We start from the raw sequence: 19,445 nt of genomic DNA, 5'->3' as shown, positions 1-19,445 counted from the left end.
GCTAGTCTGTCAATACGTGAGGTTTTATTTGCTTATGAAATGGTGTGTGTGAAACAAAAATTGTGCATTGTCGCTCGCCTTGCACATTATAAAGAAAACTGCAGAGTCCCTGAAGGAGAATCTAAAGGTTACAGGGAGACTGTCATTTTATTTTGTTTTTCACACATAGCCTCAGCTTTAAAAAGTGGACTTAAATCATCTGAATATGTTCAGGTCTGGAAGTGCTGAGAGTTCAGCACTCCTGATAGTAACATCATTTCTTTAGGAGTTCCTATATTGACACTGGATACTAACATTAGCATTTTGTTCTCTAAAATCTTGGTGCTAAGAATAAGTCAGCTTTAATTTATAGGCAGAACCCTAGAATCCCCCTCTCCAGTGACACCCTCAGTAGGAAACGTAAAGGTCCGCTGTGGGTTGCCCTGCAGTCACCTGTGGTTGTTGTTGCCTGGGAATATGGCACAGATTCTCTCCACACTCTGCTGAAGTAACAGGTGAAGCAAGTTGTCACATGCCACATTGAAAAGAATACAGAGCTTGCCAGTATCTCATGGCTTTATAAAAGTATCAGAACTCTGGGGAGAAATCCATCAGGATGAATTATTGACATCAGTGATGCTTCCGGTTGAAAGTGAGAAACCAAAGTGCAGTTGTGCCATTCTTTGTTCATTCTGCTTTGAGGTCCTCTGATTAGGCTTTTTCTACTCTACAGATTTCCTCAAATAAAAGCAGTGATGTATTTTTATGTAAATGTTATTTTTTTTGTGGTGCATTAATGGACTGATGTTCTTACAGTAACTGTAAATCTGTGTGAATATAGGCTATTTTTAAAACCTTCCTGTGCTGTTCAAAGTCTTGTTTGTATTTTTCAAGAGGCTGTAGTGTTGGCATTATAATGTAAAAGGGGAGACCACCTCTTCTGGTAGAACCAAAACCAAATAAAACTTTAGATAATGTGAAGAAGATATTTACTTATGAATTACATTGTGGGGGGGTTTTGCCTCAATATACCAAACACTTGCAAACTACAAACAAGAAAGAAGTATTCAGAAATTAATATGTTTATGCTGTGAGGTCTAAAAGATCCTCTTTCTCTCTTTTTTTTTTTTTTACATTTATTTTTGTAGAATCATTCTAAATATGTAGGTTATTTTTCTGTTTTAGGCTCCTAAGGACCCAGTCTCTGGATTGGTACTATAATAATGTCAAAAGCCGCTTTAAGTGTTTTGGAAGTGCCAAAGTCCTGAAGAACCTGTACAAGAAGCATAGACTGGAGAGCGGAGTTTGTCCTGATACAATAGGTAAGAACAGCTGTGTTGATTTCTTACAAGATTTATTCTAATCTACTTTAACATACAAGTTGAGACAAAGGAAGTTCTGAGATCATTTCAACAGAGATTTTTTTAAGGCAATTTTTTTCTTTGCAAAAGAAATGCCTCAGTGGAGAAAAAAATATAAGTGAAGTGTCTAGAGAGCTGTTTAAGAAATCAAAGAATGTTTTATCTTAATTATGTCACTGATACAGAATTGTCTGTGAAGTAAATTGCAGTTTGTATTCTACCTTGTGTCCCAAAATTTTTCACAGTCCTGGATAGTCAATGAATGAGAAAATAATTTTGCACGCAACATTTGATCTTAGACCATATTTCGGTGGTGCTTGAAACAAAATTTTATTAACATGGGATCCATTCAGTATCCAAGTTGACCAAAACTTAGATTCCCTCACTTAGAGTTTTGCATGCTTAAGGATCTGAAACTGGCCACACCTTTTTTTTTTAATCCATGTTTGTAAATAGTTAAAAGCTACTGATAAAGTATTGGCATCATCCTTTTAAATGAAGACACAATTCTCCCTTAACTATGGTGCTCTAATGCCTCACCCCATAAGAAGAGTAATTGGAGATATAAAATGGGTTGGAAGAAGTGGAGTTTGGTGTCAGCAAATTACTCGAAACACAGCTAGCTGAATATTTGACATCTCATTGGATTTATTGGATCAGATACTTAACTAATGTAATTCTTTTAACATCTGTACAAAGACTGGTAATTTTTCTATAGTCTGCTTTTTTTCTGAAATTATTGAGGATGGTAAGTAGACTCTCTATGCCTGAGTAGAAATTTCAGGTATTTCATATGAAAATTGACATAAAATCTTCTAGGAAGAAGTGGCCTATGCATTAAATTGTGATTTATTAGTCTTTTTTCTCTGTCGGTATCAAATTCATTTTTCTTGAGAAGTTTCCTTAACAATAGAGAACAAATACTTATGAAGACAATCAAATCTGTGTCCCTGAGGGAAGAAGTGGGATAATGGAAGTAAAAACTGTGGCAACGGATGCTTCAGAACTTTCATATGATGTGTTGCCATTACTTAAGCCATAGTTTCACTTGTTCCTTGAAGGGAAGTGTGAACAGTGCAATGATAAGTTGCAGTGGCACGTGCACTCTCTGTGAGACCTTTCTAAGGAAGGCCTTTGAGTCTAAATGTCATTGCTAACTTTCTGCTACTCTCTGTGTGAATGTAAGGTAAACCTTTTGTTCTCTTTGAAGATAAATACTAGTATAAGTGTCTTATTTATACAGCATTGCCCTTTAAAATGTAGAATCTATTTCAACTCCAGATGTCATAGTGAAGGCAAATTCCCTGTACTTAACTTCCACCATGTGAGTTTTATGCCTACTAACCTCTTCTTTTCTCTTTTACTGTAGTAATAGTTTTTAGCTTCTTCCTCTCTCTTTTACTGTAGTAAGTTTTCTCAATCCAAAATGAATGAGAGGTCTTTGATATAAAAGCAATCATGTTTTGTACAAAAGCTGCTGCAGTCGTCATTTATACAACAGCTAGGAGGAATTTTCCATTTATGCCTCGTTGTTTGCGCTGCCACCATATCCTGAGTGAATATTCTAATCTAATAATGCCTCTGCTGTTAATGGGCACATCTAATACTAAAGCAAAATTCTGTCTTTCTTTTTAGCTGAAGGGAGTTTGTTTGAAGGAAGCATTGAGAATGATGGAAGCATTTGTGGCAGTGACTCTACATTCTACCAACAGACAGAAGGTATGCTGCTAAAAACTCGTTTGATTAAACACAGGCCTTACACTTTGAATTACTGGACAAGTAGCTTAGAGCACTGGTAAGTCTTGTTCACAGATCCAAAAATACTTTGGCTAAAACATTCAGCAAGATACTAAAAGTCTTTTGCCTACCATGCTGGGAGATTTTGCTTCAGTATTTACGCTAATACACGCCTGTTCTAGTGTGATTTTCTTAATGTTCATTTTTTGTTACTTCTCTTCAATCAGCAACATAAAAAATACTGTGTTTTCCTGTGTTTAAGATTTACATTTAGGAAGAAACATGGAGATTGAGACAAATTTATCTGTCTTAAGTTGTTTATTTTACTGCGCGTAAATACAGATTGAGGAAATGAACTTTTTCATGAACAATTTAAGATTTTAATATATGTCCAGAATATGTCTGAATTTTGGAGCACGTTATGCAAAATGTGCATATATAAAGAACATGATGGTTTTATCTTATTCTTCATCTAGGACACAGCATGATGGATACCCTTGCTGTGGCTTTACGTGTTGCAGAGGAAGCAGTGGAAGAAGCTATTTCTAAGGCAGAGACCTACAGTGACAGCCTGGTAACACTTTCAAACAGAATGTATTAATTTAAATAGGACAATTATGTTTCTTTTGATTTGGGTAGTGGTACAAAACCAAGTAGATACAAAAGAAAACATAAAGAAGTAGTGGCTATCTCATGCTACACCTAAAGATTTGGGCATGGGTTTTATGTACTGGTATCCAAGATGCATGTTGCATTTCAGAAGGTGACATGCAATTTAAGTGCCTGGAATTTTTTCCCACAGTGCCAGTAGGTCGTATTACCCATTTCTCAATCTATACAACTTCTGTGGAAAGGCTGGTTTTATGTGATTTTAGCAAATACAGATATCCATTTTCATGCAGGACAAGCAGAATGAAGCGTGTTACTTGCAGGAGCACAAGGAGGACCTCATAGAAGAGCTGGCCACAACCATTGTGCAGAAGGTATGGGATGCTTTTTTTCCTTAGCTTGTTTAATAGCCAAAACACAATGCTTTAGTCTGATGAGCTCAAACTCCACTAACAGCAAAAAGGATGATACCAATATAGAACGTAAAGTAAATGACAAGTTGGAACTTCAACTATGACCGTATAGGCTTAGTCAGCTACATCTGACAGAGAGATCAATTTATAAATAAGATTAATCCAGTGCCTAATCTGACGCCCTACACCCTCAGAGCTGAGAGGTACCACTCCCTGAGGTCTGTGATATCCTATCTTGGCCCCTGCTCAATGAATTTTACATCTGTACTTCACTTCCCCAAAGGCACAAAGTTTTCCAGTGGCAAGAGGTGTGGCTCTTGATCATACCCTCTGCTGAACCCTGTACCTGCAACACATTCAAAGAAAACATCAACCATTAAAATAGAATTCTGTTAATGATGCTTCTAGATACACACACACAAAATCACAGAACCCTCGGTGTGTCAGATTTCTGTGGCTTTTTACATAAAGCTCGTTCTTCTCCCTGAAAAGCTCACAGTTGGCACTGATGCAGAATAGAAGTGGAGGGCTGCAGATGGAGTTGGCACTGATGCAGAATGGCAGTTGAGTTTGTCTGGACAGTTTGGAGCAAGGCAAGATGAGCATGAACAGAGTGCTGTTGAGCTCCTGGGGTCAGTAAAGTAACCAGTCTGCTAAGTTAGTCCCCTTCCATATGAAATAAGCTAGTTGCCACATCTGTGTATGGGCTGTGGCATTTAATAGTGTATGTATGAAACACCAGAAGAGAAACATGTTGTTTATAAGGCTGTTAAAAAAAGCCAGAAGAGCAGCATTTTCTCAATGAAAAATAATCTGCCTTCTTTTTTAATAGGGATGTTAGAAGATTAATTCTACTTATTGAGTCTTTCATAGTCATGAGCCTGCCTCAGCCAAGCTTGAATTGCTACCACTTTTGTGAAGAGCTGCCTAATAAGATCTTTTATGCCATATAGTAATATTCTGTAGATATTTTATATTTGAGTCAAAGAAAGTTGTGAAAATTAAGCACAGTGGGATATAATCTGTCAGTGAAGGGAGACAGGTAGTCTCCATGATCTCTCTCTCTTAAGATGGTGTAGATTTTCAAAAACAAAAATAGTGCCTAAACACCTAAGACCTCATTGTTTTCACTAGAAATGTGTCTAGATGTCATGGGAGCATTTGAAATTCCCCTCATATGTAGTATTTTGTGTTTCTTGGCAAAAAGTCTTGTCTGAGAAAATACTTGACACTTAGATATGCTGCTAATGTTTAAAGTGTTACTGTAGCAACAAGTTTCCATGTTTATTTAATTCACCTTCATTAATGTTCCTACAGGCCTTGATTTTGATTTATTGTATCAATGCTTATGTGCTCGCAAGCAATATGACTTCAGATGAGAAGAAGTGCATGCAAGTTGTCAGAATCATCCTTTGCATGAGCTGGAGCAAGAGCAAAGGGAAACTCCTATGTTCTTCCTAGGCAGTTGCCTTGACACAGGGTTAATGTAGTTTTTTGCCATACAGCTCAGACAGTACTTTCTGAGCTCCTCTTTCCTCTCCCCTCCCACCCCTTGTTCTCCTACCTTACAGATTATAAAGAAGCAGAAAAGCAAAACTGAGCAGGCCGAGGCCGACTTTGAATGGCCGCCATCCAGGAGCAGTGGCCTGGCGTCTGTCGCTGTCTCAGATCAGAGCATGCTGACTTTTCCAGGGAGCCGCAGGGGGTCCTACACATTATGGGTGAGTGGCACAGCACAGCTATTGACGTTTTCTGATGCATAAAACCAGCAGATTGCGGTCATGCATAAGTATACTTCTTGCCTGGAATGGTATGTAGAGACTTGCAGAGAACAGGCATTAAACCTATGGCTGGACAACCTGTTGCCCAGTTGCACGTTTTCCTAGCATCCCATTGGCCCTGGAAGTACATCACAGACATTGTGCTGTGTTGGGGAGTAGTAAGTTTCAGATATGAGAAATCTCACTGCGTGATTTAAATGCTAATAGGACTCAATACCTCAGTGTTTATTTTTCTAAACAGTTTTTCTGCTCACTTAGCTTTTATTTAGATTTTTGCTGAGCATTATATTTTCTTTCATATAACATTAGATTTTTGTAGTATTTCTTTTTCTCTTTAGCAATCTTAAAGAAAACAGCCACCACCCTCAAACAAAAAGTAAACCCAGCTCTAGAGCACCATTTATGTCTTACACTAAAGAGTGTTTCCTCCTTTAACTTATTTTGCAGCACAGTTGTCATGGTTTGAGATAGCCCCAAAATCCAATTCCCTAGTTCCATCCCCCCTCCCACATCTCAACCTAATGTGAGATGGGCTTTTCCAGACAAAACACACACCAGACTCAAAGTGGGGGAAAGGTAATATATTACAATGACTGTACAAATAAATATAACATCACATTATACACATGATCACAACTATCTCTACCATGACATATGTATTTACAATGGACCAGATCTCTTCTCCCCTCCAAATAAAAGTCCAGGAGGGAAAGAAAGACAGATCCCTTCCAGTCCTTAAGCAGCAGGATCTTCTAATGCAGCAGGTTCTGTCTCTCTTCTCCACATGCAGCAGCTGATAGCTGGCTTTCTGCCAGCACTCAACGAGGGAGGTATCAAACTCCCCCGGCCCCATCGCCTCACCCGAGGGGTCTTCCGTGGGCTTCGTAACCCCAGACAAGGTCGTATCACCACGTCATATCACGAAGACACAGGGGGGTCTTCGTGAAGGTCTGGTATCTCCAGGAGACTCAGCTCCTTCTTGCAGGGCCTTTGTGCCACTGCCTCTCAGGCTGCCACCGTGGCAGCAGTGCAAGGGGGGGAGCCAAGGTCAACTCCCCCTGCATTCCATCTGGCCGTCCCGGTCCAGCTCCAGGACTCTCTGAGCTTCTCAGCTCTTCTCTCTCTCTCGTGCTGCATACTCCAAGGCTCCTCTAAAATAGGAGTCCATGTCCCTCTTCTCCAAGAGGGTCTCCAAGGGAGTTTTGGGGAATCTGGTATCAGTCTTACCCCAAACTCTGTCTCTCAGCTGCTGGCTCTCTTTCTCCTGGCTCTGTCTTCCAGGAGTCTTCTCTCCGATGCTGCATGTTGTTTCTGCTGCTCCTTCAGTTCAGGTTCTTATCTGTCTGGCTCTCTGCCACCGTTTCTCTGGTCAGCGTCGGCTGCTGCTCTGCGCCCATCTCCCGGCATAACTGCAGGCACCTAGCCCAGCTTTATGCTGTTCCAGGTCCCTGCAGCCCCCAGCCAGGGGCTGGGAGGGGGCCAGAGGCCCCAAGGGGCTTAGAGCCCCTTCCTCGTGGCCCTACAACATGGCCACCTCTCCTACAACAACCAAAATTACAACTCATCTCTTCCGGTCTGGTTGTGATATGTTTACATTTCTGCAGGAGCGCCCATTGGGCAGAACTTCAAAACTTCTAGGGGTTTCCACCCCTTGGGGTCTACCACTTCTCTTAGCCTCTGGGGGAAAACAAGGTCCAAACCACGACAACAGTGTGTTTAGCTCCTGCTACAAAGCGGAAGAAAATCTGACAAGCTGCATTAGTAACACTTTTAAAAGAGCAGCAAGTAAAAAGAAGTTAAAATAAGCTGTAGGCTTGGACAGGCTGTTTGACAATCAGAGAGGGAAGAAAGTGACAGATGAGTTAGTTCCAGTGCATTTTGATACTGTGATTTAAGTGTCCTGCTACTGTGCCAGTAACCACCTCTCCCCCACTGAGCAGAACCACCAGGACTGAACGTGGGCTATGTCTTAGTTCCCAGCTAAGTTTGCTAGCTTACACTCCCAATGAGAATAGATTTATACCAGAATACCAGAATTGCTGAGATACAGACTTGCATTCTAATCCCCCACCTATTTGCAGATTGGAGGTGTAATGCCTATAAGATGCTGCTGTTAACCAGGTGATCAGACGTCAGGGCGAGCATGTTTAAGAGCTTTGCTCTGTCACTCCTAGGCCAGTTGCTTGCAGAATATAAGAGCCAGGACAGAGAGTTAATTTTGGATCTGACTCAGGTGAGGTTTCTTTTTTGAGTTTAAGGACAAGAACTAGAGATATATGCTGTTCAAATCCTTGGTCATTATACCAGAAGCTTGTTGTTCTGCATTTGGAGAGTTAAGCTTGAACTCAACACATTTTGAAATCCTCTTCTAAAGTAACAATTTAGTCCTAAGTTTTTTTACCAGAGGGAGGCTCATTGCTTTGAGTAATAGTAGACTTTCTGGAAAATACTGGAGTAGCAGAAATGTCACACTAAGGTGAGCACAGCTTCAACACTTCTGTACCCATCAGTCAGTAGTAGAGATCCAGATGTGTACAGTGCTTTATAAGGACACTCTACCTCTTTACAGAGTTTTTTGCCACATTTGTCACCATTTGTTCCAATTGCCTCCCCACAGTGCTTTAAGGAACACAAATGAATTTGGCCATCTGCTGTGATTTCTTTCACCTCTCCCATAAGTTTAGTTTCTGCCTTTTGCTTTGATAGGGTTGTTTTATTGTTTTCCCTTGTTCGTTAAAGTGTATAAATATTTATTTTTGCTTTGCTTTGAACAGAGGAAAATTTCGTTAGCATGACAAAACACCCTTGGAAAGGAACCGTAGCTCCAGTTGTTCCCATAGCTAATATAGTTGCAGTTATGTTAGCCAATTAGACTAGCAGAATTAAAGTCACAGAAGCTCTAACAAAGGGCCTGCTGGAAAGCCTTCTGATAGGCAATTTGTGCAGAGCAAATGCAGAGCAGTTACAGCCTGCTTTATTCTCATGAACCATGCTGAAACAACCCAGATTCCTTTTCCTGAGTTCGCTTTCCATTGCACTTTGTTTTCATTCAGCTGCAATTGGGAAGCATGTGTCTGTCAGTAGATTTGCAGGATTCAACTACACCAGTTTCTCCTCTGTATATCATAGGAGAAAGTTATTTTTTCTGCCAACAGAATCGCAATTATTTTTTTCTTTCCAAAACAGAGCTTAGCTTCTACAGAAGCTGGCAGAGGGCTTATGGCCCTATGCCCACTCCAGGCAAAGCTCCTTACTCCCTCCCAGGAACTCTTGAGTCCAAGTCTGTAACAGCAAATCTTCGTGGGTTCCACTATAATATATGAAGTTTTCTTAGTTCCTAACTGATGATGTTACGTCAACAAAAAAAACTAAACTCTTGATTTGTGTACACATCCTGACATTGAGCTGTGTGTGTTGACTTAGTTTGAGCAGAGTGCTGCCTGTAATGGAAAAAACCTTTTAATATTAGTACACACCACAGCTAACAAGGGGTCTGTTGCAACAAATTTATTAGCACAGGTGTTCCTACTGTAACCAAGGTTTTGTAGACAGACATTGTGGCCACAACAATCCCAAGGGAAGGAGAAAGAAAAAAAGGTGTTCATTTTTTTTTCAAAAGCTACCCAAGGTGACTCCTGTTATGTCAGACTTATGTATGTGAACCTGTTTCCCAATAAGGATTATTTAAGTAGAACTTCTCCTCTTTAAGTATTTCTTTGGTACCTGGCAAACACATTAGGAGAAACAGGATGGATTAAATAAAAGGAAAGTAACAATTAACAAAAAGACAGACATGCAGGGGAAAGGGAGGTAAGGATTGCAAATATTAAGGCAGTCAGGATTTCATAATTTAAAACTGGAAATTTGTCTCAGAGCAAATATTTTTATTTGTCTTCAGTGTAGAAAATAATACATGCAGTTTTGCTAGCACAATAAAGCTATTAACATACAACATAGGGCAGTTGCATGTTATAACACTGGCCTTTACAAACCCATTTTATTATTGCATTGCATTTTATTACCAAAGTCACTTGCTTTCAGTGTCGGGGGTGCTGTAATTCCAGGTATCACCTTGTGGTTATACCTGCCAAGCAATTTTTCCTTTAATGTCAGCTATTTGCATGCAGCTCATGCATATCAGCCAGAAACTTCCAGTGGACTCTGGAAGCCCTGCATTACCTCCCTTGCTCATCCAAAATCACTTGCTTTGAGATCATCATTAAATATATTAAACTTCCTCCCTGTTCCCCTCCCCCAAATAGAGTATTGATTGTTTAACTGCAGTACTATGGTGTGGTAGTGTCTATAGATACTGTCTTTCCCTTTTTTCCTCTTAGATTTCTTTGAGATCCCTTGCCCATGCTAAAAATAGTCATACAAGGCTGAATATTTTATTTCGCCATCCCATAAAAAGAGATGGATGGCACCATCTGTTTCTCATTACCAAAAAGCAAAGGCTATACAGTGTTGGGATAGGAGGAGCTTAGAGCAATGGGCAGATGCTCCTCTGCTTTCTCAGTCCAGTTCCCCTCTATACATCACTGCCAATGAGAGAGAAAACGACCAGTTGGCATATTGTATCCCATTTAAACGTTGATGGAGTGCAGGCACCCTGGTGTGTTTTAAGTGCTGTATTAGTGGTCTTTATTTTACAGCTAAAAGATTGCACATATAAACAGAAGCTCATCCATAATTTATAGTATATAAAACAGCTAGGGATATAGGGAAAAGGAGGATTTCATTAAATACACATTATGATGCACCTCAGGGGAAGCAGAAATTTACTGGTTAAGCTAATTATAAGGTCCACAGTGTACTGACTGTTGTTTATTTTTTCTTCTTTATTTTTTCCCCCATTTGATTTGTTTTAAAGAGAAGGAAGGTTCTGCAAGGAGGAGGTTTTGCAGATGCTCAATACCTTGCTAGGTTTGTCTCAAACAAGCACTTGAAGAAAACCTTTTTGAGGTGCATTCCTGTTTAGTAGTCATACAACACAGTGGGAGAGTGATTTCAGATGAGGGAGGCATAACATTGTAGGAAGTTGATACCAGCTGACATCAGTTACTACCTGTCAATGACTCTGTCTCAGAAACATCATACTTATGTCTAATTAATAAATGTGTCATATCATAGGGAAGATGGAGCTTTTAGCTTTTATACATGAGCTGCCATCTGAAGTTTGCATGACGTGTATTGCTGGGACCTACTTCCAATGAGGCAGGTGTGCATTCATCCAGAAGCCCCTTAGCTGGGTCTGATGGGTTATTTGCTATCTTGTTTCCTTCCAAAAGAAGCCAGCTGCAGCACCATCTTCTCTGCACAGAATAGGAAAGAACAGTATATTTTGAATGCTCTAAAAAAAGGGTCTTTTTTATTAATATTTATTATTTGAAAATCCAACTTTCTCTAAGTACTTTCCAGATTGCAGATAACACTGACATCTGCTGACTTCACAGATGACATTGTAATATTGTAATCTCACTGCAAAAGTGATCTGGATTTCAGATTAAGACAGCCCTGCCTGTAGTAATCTGATTGATTTCCCTCCTTCCACTGCTGCAGAGAGATAGGATACAACTACTTTTGCTGTTCTGATTCAGCAACTACTAGTAGTTTTTAAGGCTCAGGTCTCTAAATAATCAATGCAAGGCTAAACACAACAGCGTTGTCCTTTTAAAGTTGTTTGTATAGTTCACGTTTGTACTTCATCTCGAGACGTATCTCTAGCATAAGATTACTGATTTTTGGTTTCATAATACTACCCATACACTTGACAAACATTCAAGAAGACAATTTTGGATGCTAGGTACATGATCAAGCCCATGCAGGCCTATGTTTAGCTGCACTACACTTACTCTCAACAAACCAAGATAGGTATGAAGGCAGTATTAAGGGAGTAGGAGAAAGGACAGAGATGTTATTTTCCAAATAATTTAAATCATATGTTGTTCTCCCAGCTTTATTCCTGGATATCTCAGAATTTTCAGGTCTAACTTAAAACCAGACCTAGGCTTCCTGACAAGTGTTACTTTATTTTTAGATTAAAGCAGGGTGTATATTGTCACAGCAAGAAGCAAATAAACACAGAACACTTAAGATTTCCTCTGTCAGTTGGTTGTTTGAATAGGAGATATAGCAATTCTCTCTGATGGGCGCGTGCTGTGCTGAGCACAACTTTGTTGATGAGGGTCAGAACAGGACATGAAGGGTTGCATAGGGAACCGAGACACCTAGAGATTAATAAAAAAAGAATAATTGTGTTTAGTGAAGAGTATTCACTTGACAAAAATGGTAAGTTTGTGTGTGAGGCTGCAATTAGACTTCAGACGAAGATGCCAGCTCACCTCCTCCCCCTACCCTCCTATATGCACGCACTCTCCCAGAGGCATGCAGTAGTAGCAAATGGAAATCATACTGTCCTACACCAGAACCAGGGATCTGGCTTTTGCTGTTGCTTAAGTTTTTCTTCCGCAAGTAATGTCTTCAAATAAAGGTTTTATGCAACTGGGAAGTGTTTGGGTTTTGTTGGGGGTGTTTTTAAAGAGTTATACAATATTCCAAATTTGGGAGGAGGAAAAAACAATGGGCCATGGGTGAACATATGAGGAACAGTAATGGCTAAATGCACAAGGGTACCTTGTAAAGGCACTGCTTGAATTACAGTTGCATTGGTATATCTGCCTCTATTCCACAAACTTCAGTAAACTTGTTCACATAAACCCATTATGTTGATCGAACTATTATATTTTATGCTCCTAACACTTTCCTAATTGTTAGCTCTGTAAGTACAATAAAAGGATGTTTATACTCATATTCAGAACCATATGAATATGTATGAAACCATATGTATGAAACTGAATTTCATACAATATATAATATCCGTTATTATTAGCTTATGAATTCCTTTCAATCAAAGCTGTACCACTTTCACATGTGAGGCCAGAGGGAGGGGGGAAAGGGCAGTCCCTCAAACACTGTGGGTGTTGGTGTAAGGCTACTTGCATGCCCAGTAGCAATAGGTTTATTGGGGAATAACCTCCTGTCTCTCTCCTTTACAACCCTTCCCTTCATCTCTGGATCATCAAGGTCAGCCAATCCAAACTGAACCAAAATAAATGTGCACCCAAATGTGGCTCTGTGTATTATTATACAGCTGTGCAATTCATCCTGCTGACAGACCCATTCCTGATTAACCAATCATAATTTTTGTACTCTTTTTTAAAGGAACAGTGCTTTTAAGGGGATCAGCTGTCTAAGAGGCAAGGAGAAGGATAGAAATAATCCAGTGCAGCCAGGCTATGTCTGTGTCACTAGTGAACAAAAAGCCAATTTGGGCAGACTGTAGAAGGTCGTATGCTCTAAGGCTTTTGCAGGACAGGGAGCAGTCATCTTTGCTTTCTCCCAGCCTGCTGTTTAAGGATTTTCCCTGATGGCTGTGATATTCCGCAAAGGTTTTGGTCATGACATGAAGAAGGGAGCTTTCTTTCAATTGAGTGTGAAAATCTTCCATTCATCTGCCTGTTCTTGCCCTTTTTCAGAAGGTTGTTAACAGATCCTTTGCCACATACAAGATTAACTAAGGAACAGATGCTTGAAGCCCTTGGTATTTCACTCCCACTGCTAAATGTCTGGACTGCATACATTTGAGCAGAGTGAAAATCACTTCCAGGGATAAATAGGTTGTGGCAGAGTGGCACCATTTGCAAGCTCATACTGGCTCCTTCCTGGTGTGGGAGTTTTCTTACCAAAGGATAAGAAGCTGTTGATGCTTAGGGATTGCTACCGTATTTGCTACCAGACTTGCTGCTTCTGTCTGTGCATTGATTATGTTCATAAAGCACAGCTGAGATGCAGGCAAGGGGTTTTGCTGCACTGCTGTCAGGCATAGCTGCAGAATTTGCGAGTGAGGACAGGGGAGGGATAAGATAAGGTTGCATTTAAGTTATCCAAGTTTATGCTGTCAATTCTAGGTTGCTTCCCTGAATAAACAAGGTAGTCCTCAAAGCTGAAATTAACATATACCCCACGGGTCAGAGCTTGCACAGCACAGGATTCGGTTGCCCAAATCCAAAGGTACCCATCCTCAGCCCTGCAAGGGCTCCTGCTGTGGTGACCCTGCAGCTGCCTTGTGGCACCCGGGGTTCTCAGTCCCTCCTGAAGCTGGGAGAGTCTTTGATCTACTCTAAATAACTGCAGAATTTACTGTTTTACTAGTTATACCAGACTCCAGGCTGGTGTAAGGGTGGAAATAAGGTGAAATAGGAGGGAAGTAAGGAAAAAAAAGCATGCGTGATCCAGAATACCTTTTGTAAAGTCCAATCAGTCGCTTTTGGGACCTATTTTGAATTAACATTTTGGCTTTTCTTTAGAAGAAAGAGGAATTAGCCATACTCTTTCATCTTTTGAGGAATGAAGTAGTGCAAAATCTTCATGTTGTCTCTCTAAAAAATATGGTTACATATATAAGGGAGTTTTTCAAGGTAAAGAATCCATAGATTGTCAGCATTAGACTCAATATTCACTAGTGGTTTGTAAAAAGCTTTTCTTTCTTTTGATTATTTGTTTTGTTTTCAATTATTCAATGTTCAGAAGAATGAACTGGTAAATTGTTATAGACAGAAGATGGAATATCTCTATTTATTAAGTAATAGAAGATGTGATTACTTTTTATTCACCCCTTTTTTTAATCTTCAGAAATCTCATTTTCTTTTTTTTTTTTTTTAATTGAAGGACATTTAGTAAACAGATGACTCATCTTAGTTCTAGCCCAGTAAAAAATGAAGGCAGAGTTCTCTCTATCCAGACATTATAACTATTTAGCAGGAATCCCTGAAGAGGGATTTAAAAAAAGAGAATAATAATGTGCGGAATTTTATTTTGAAACACACATCTTGGAGCAGATGCAAGTAGGCAAGCATTTGTAGGGAACTCATCTAACTCAAGTGTTTGGAAATACTTGCCAATACTGTAACTATATTTTGTGAGCTGTGCTGCAGAGCACAGCACTCCAGCATGCAGCCCATGCCTCCGTGGAGTGTGTGCAGTGAGCACAGCAAATGGCCTGCTGGGTTGCAATGCCATCTGCTGATGTACTAATTTACTGCAGAAACTAGCGGTGTCTGACCACAAGCTTACAGGGCAGCCTTTTAATTCATAACACAAAAGTACACCTAAAATAGCACCTGCCTGACAGGGGGCGTTTCTTGCTGATGAACCAGAACTTCTGGTTAGAAAAGACACTGCTTTAGCTTTAGCTTTAGCTTTAGCTCCCTTCTTCACATCTCACGTCAATCGGCGCCAAAGTTCCTACATTCCTGCCTTCTTTTGAAATTTGTATTTAGACTCCTGTGTTTTTTGGATACTTTTGGTTCTTCTGCTCTGAGATCTTGTTGCAGTTCAAGTATGTAGGCAATTGGTAAAGATGGAGGGGCATGGTTCCTTCGTTTGATCAGTAAATATCCCTTGTTCCAATGCAAAGTGATCCAAGAGCTTACTGTGGTAGCTGACCTTACCTCCAGGACTTGCCTGCATCCGTGCACAGGGAAAATACATGGAGCACCAGCTTCTCAATCCTGTTCCCTTATGTTCAGTGTTTTCCTTCCTGTACAAATGTCTCCAAGGGAAAAATATCCCCTCTGGATCTACAGGTAGGCTGTTACCTGTGTGAGGAAGGGAGACACAAATGCAGCACAGTAACTAGTTCTGCTGCTGGTAAGTGCAGCAGTGAAGTCAGCAGCATGGACAGGCATGTACATGGGAGGTAGCCCATGCTGAAGCCCATGCTGTAGCTGTAGGGGTGAAGAGTCGAAGCTGGTGCAAATGTGTCAGGCTAGATTAGGGCTTCTGCTGCATAGTCTCACACAAAATAACTGACTTTCTCATTTGCTCTTTGTTGCAAAAACAACAAAATGAGGTCTTGAGTCATTTGCATTTCAGATAGAGTCGCCAGTCAGGCTGCTAATTGATTGGAGGTGAACTTGTAGACAAACATTTGCTTTTGTGCTCTGAAAAATAAGGCTAGTTTATGCTAATTTAGACTGATTTGTTCTCATGCCAGGATATGCTTCTCTCCTGTTCCTACACCAGACTTGGCTATTGACACTCCGAGGATGGGTTCAAGCCAAACTTTGAAGGCACCAAAAGCTTTACCGCTTCCTGTATTTAGATCAGATTTCCTGGGAATTAGCAGTAGTTTCTGGAAAATACCAATTTCCTTCTCACCACAAAGAGCTTGCAGAAACTGTGAAGAGCAGTTTTCCTCTGATCTGACGCAAAAGTTTTAGCACACAATTTTAAAAAATCAGCTTTATTTTTTAGATAAGCTTGTTTGGATAAGCTTATTTCAGATCCTAGTCTACTATACCACATGGGACTGTGTCTGATTTCTTTTATGCACTTCCTTGTTTTTCAGTGCCTTTTGTTCATCAGGCCTTTCATGCTCTTCTCCTTTTCAAATCCTTCAAGCTGTTGTGTATCTTCTAGTCCTTCTGAAAGCTCTATCTGCCCTATAGCGTAGACGCACCTGAGCCAGCTTTAAATTGCTCAAACAGTGCTAATTGCAGCATTGCTGTGCAAGCATCGGTCTGGGGGGCAGGCGTGCCCAGCTCCATCGGCGGGGTTTTGCAGCCCATGCCAAGTTCTGTGTTGTCAGGGTTATCTGCTGGCAGCTCTCAGGTTAGTTGAGGGCAAAGTGCAGATGCTGCCACCATTGCAGTGCAGCCTTTAGTGTGATGTTTATGAGACAGTGAGTAGGCACAGGAGAAGCTGACATTTAAACAAAACAGAAAAGTTGTCAAAACTGCAGATTTTACATAATAACAAAAACATGTTACTGTCATTATCTGAGTCCAGGTTATTGTTACATAGACTACTTCAGTTTTTTCTGATATTCTTCTTCTCCTTCTTACAATTCAGTTCTGTAAGTAATAAGGGAAAATAGGTACTACTGATAAAACTGTAGGCTATTCCTTCTTCTGGGTCTTCAGCATCTCTTATCTCTCATGGAAAAAGAATGTGCTCTGAGGGAATATTCATGGTACTGTGAAAATAGTGACAACTTACTGCTTTCAGTATGTAACAACTTTAACAAAAAGATATCGATGGATATGACAGATATGTACTGGACCTAATTTGTTGAAAGCATGGGAAGTTTGGTAGTTCTTGCTTTACAGTGAAGGGAAGTGAACCACAGCACAGTTAAAACTCATCATACTTCGGGTGGCAACTTGTGGCAGAAGAGCTTATATTGCCCATATATCCTGACAGCATGAAATCAAAGTTAATGAGCAAATTTCCTATAGCAAAACAATTTATGTAACTGTATGTATTGTGTTAAATTATTAACCTTTTTACAGGTTAAGGAGGATTCAGATGAACTTGATCAGTTGAAGATCTAGTTCAAGGTTTGGTTTGAAACAGCCTAAATATACACTTGAATAAAATGTAGGCTAAAAATAGTGATTCATCTGAAAGATTCCCTGTAGTAAAGTTATATGGTACTATGAGCTTATTGTGAGTAGTTTATTCCCTGAATTTGAAAGGAAACAGTCCAATGCATCCCATTAGGACCTGTGTTTTACTGTGGAAGAGATCAACAAAGTTATGCGGTCATTGCAGTTACAGAAATTATTTGATTCTAGGGCAATAATTCTGGCTTTTCCTCCAGAATTCAGAAGCCAAACTAAACCCTTGTGCTTAGCCTTGTTTCTTTTTACCAAATTTGTTAAGAAATCACATCACTGAGCCAAGGATACAGGAAGATTTGCAGTTAATTAAATCTTCTGGTATGGTACGTGGGTCTCATACAGGAGCATTTCAAATGGGAGGAGGTGCAGCCAGAAAGTGTTGTTACTGTGGCTTTCAAGCCAGCAAGACTCCCAGCAAAGCTTATACTGTCCTGGGAATTGGAGGGACTTGAAAATAGCTGAAAGTCAAGTTCCCCTTCACCTCATCTGCACCAGTGCAAAGCAGAGCTCTGATACAGACGAAGACTGGCCCTTTTGAGAGTACCAGTTTTAGTTAATTATCTGTAATTTGAACATCAGCAAAAATGTACAAAGATTTGAGAGTGCCAACTTGGCCTATGCAAAGCAGCTGAGCCACTTGGAAGCACACTTCTTAATGAATCCCCGGTGTATACAGTCTTCTACTGACTCTGCTGCAAAGGCAACTTGAGTTGAGCTCTGTAGCCTTGTTTCTAGAACTACATATGTGATTTGATATGCAAGTGTGAGTTCTGAAATCGGTAGGACAGTACCAGCTTTCACAGCTTTTTAAAATGGCCAAATTTAAATGTCTTCTGTAGCTGACCACTGTGCCTAAGTCAAAACTAAAATGTCTGATCTATTTATGTGGAATAAAAGGAAAGTCCCTTCCCCTCAGTAGTAGTCAGGGCTGATCAACAATCACAACAGTATTTTACCTTATTTTCACTTGAAATGTGACCCTCCTAGAAATAAATAGATGTGCAACTGTAGGCTATGTTGACTTCATTAGTAAGACTGCATAAAACTGCTCAGCATATTGGGTGATATGTATGTCCTAGCAAATAAAATTCTAAATCATTTGACTTGCATATCTATTTCTGAGGAACAGGCTGTTTGTTTGCTTGCTTTTTTTAATTTTTAACTTCTGCAAATTGTTACACCAGATGGCCTGTTAAGCCAACAATACATCATCACGTCTCACCACAGTGAGATCCCTTTTGACTAACTTGAGTCACAGCAGTTAGATATCAGTCCTCACCAAGCACGTTCCCAAGAACTTCACCTCAATTATTTCTTTCCATTTGGCCCGTGATAGTATAAAAAATTTCCTGCCTCCTTGCATAGCATCAGAAATGCACATAAATAAGCAATCTAATGCTGAAACAATTCTTCTGAATACATTAAATTCCATTTGTGATGCTAGCAGATCCCACACGTCCCTGGGTAACTGAATATTGATTACGGTAAAGAGTTGGATAATTAAGTATTTCTATTTTTAAATTATACTCTTTGATTTTTAATCCCACAGAGGTCTCAGTCTGCATTCTCCCTGGCTAGTGAAGATACAACCAGTAAAGGACAAGACTCTGCATCGTCTGTGACCGAGGCTCTTCAGAGGCAGCAAAAAGGGCAGTCCAGGAAGCAGAAGGAACAGAAGCTCTCTGCATTACCCAGCTGGAAGAGTGTGGACAGGCTAAATGAAACAAGTAAATATTTCTAGTACGAATAAGATTCTTTTTTTGGTTCTCACTCACATGTGGAATAAATACAACTTAAAGCAAGGACCTTCTCCAGGGCATTTCTGCTGACCTCTGTGCTTTCAGAGGTCACATGCAAAAATGTATATTTGATGATGCTGTGTCACTATTTCATTGAGCTGTGTCATTGCTTATCTTACCTTTTTTATCTAAAAGAAGGATTAAAAATTTAGGCCTTTATGGAGTTGATTTCGGATTGTCACAAAAATTAGGCAGCTAGTTTGCATACATTTCAGAGCTTCTAAGACACAAGAGCCCAAGAACCCTTCTTTGTAATCTGTCCTCCAGTTGAAGGAGTTTGCAGCTGTCCACAGTGTCCCTT

General features: G+C 40.0%; 1 protein-coding gene across 7 annotated transcripts in view; it reads left to right on the top strand.

Annotated features, from left to right (window-relative positions):
• The window catches only part of MYRIP (myosin VIIA and Rab interacting protein), a 215,521-nt gene that overhangs the window by 159,364 nt on the left and 36,712 nt on the right, over positions 1 to 19,445 (top strand). For all 7 annotated transcript variants that reach the window (XM_064671059.1, XM_064671032.1, XM_064671040.1 and 4 more), the window contains 6 exons: positions 1,165 to 1,301; positions 2,976 to 3,059; positions 3,554 to 3,651; positions 3,980 to 4,060; positions 5,671 to 5,820; positions 18,895 to 19,072. In XM_064671059.1, coding sequence (XP_064527129.1) covers positions 1,165 to 1,301; positions 2,976 to 3,059; positions 3,554 to 3,651; positions 3,980 to 4,060; positions 5,671 to 5,820; positions 18,895 to 19,072 — 728 coding nt within the window. The remainder of the gene's footprint in view (positions 1 to 1,164; positions 1,302 to 2,975; positions 3,060 to 3,553; positions 3,652 to 3,979; positions 4,061 to 5,670; positions 5,821 to 18,894; positions 19,073 to 19,445) is intronic.

This window comes from Pseudopipra pipra, chromosome 1 (genome assembly GCF_036250125.1).
Source record: "Pseudopipra pipra isolate bDixPip1 chromosome 1, bDixPip1.hap1, whole genome shotgun sequence".
Taxonomy (NCBI): Eukaryota; Metazoa; Chordata; class Aves; order Passeriformes; family Pipridae; genus Pseudopipra; species Pseudopipra pipra.
This window is presented reverse-complemented; position numbering and strand designations above follow the sequence as displayed.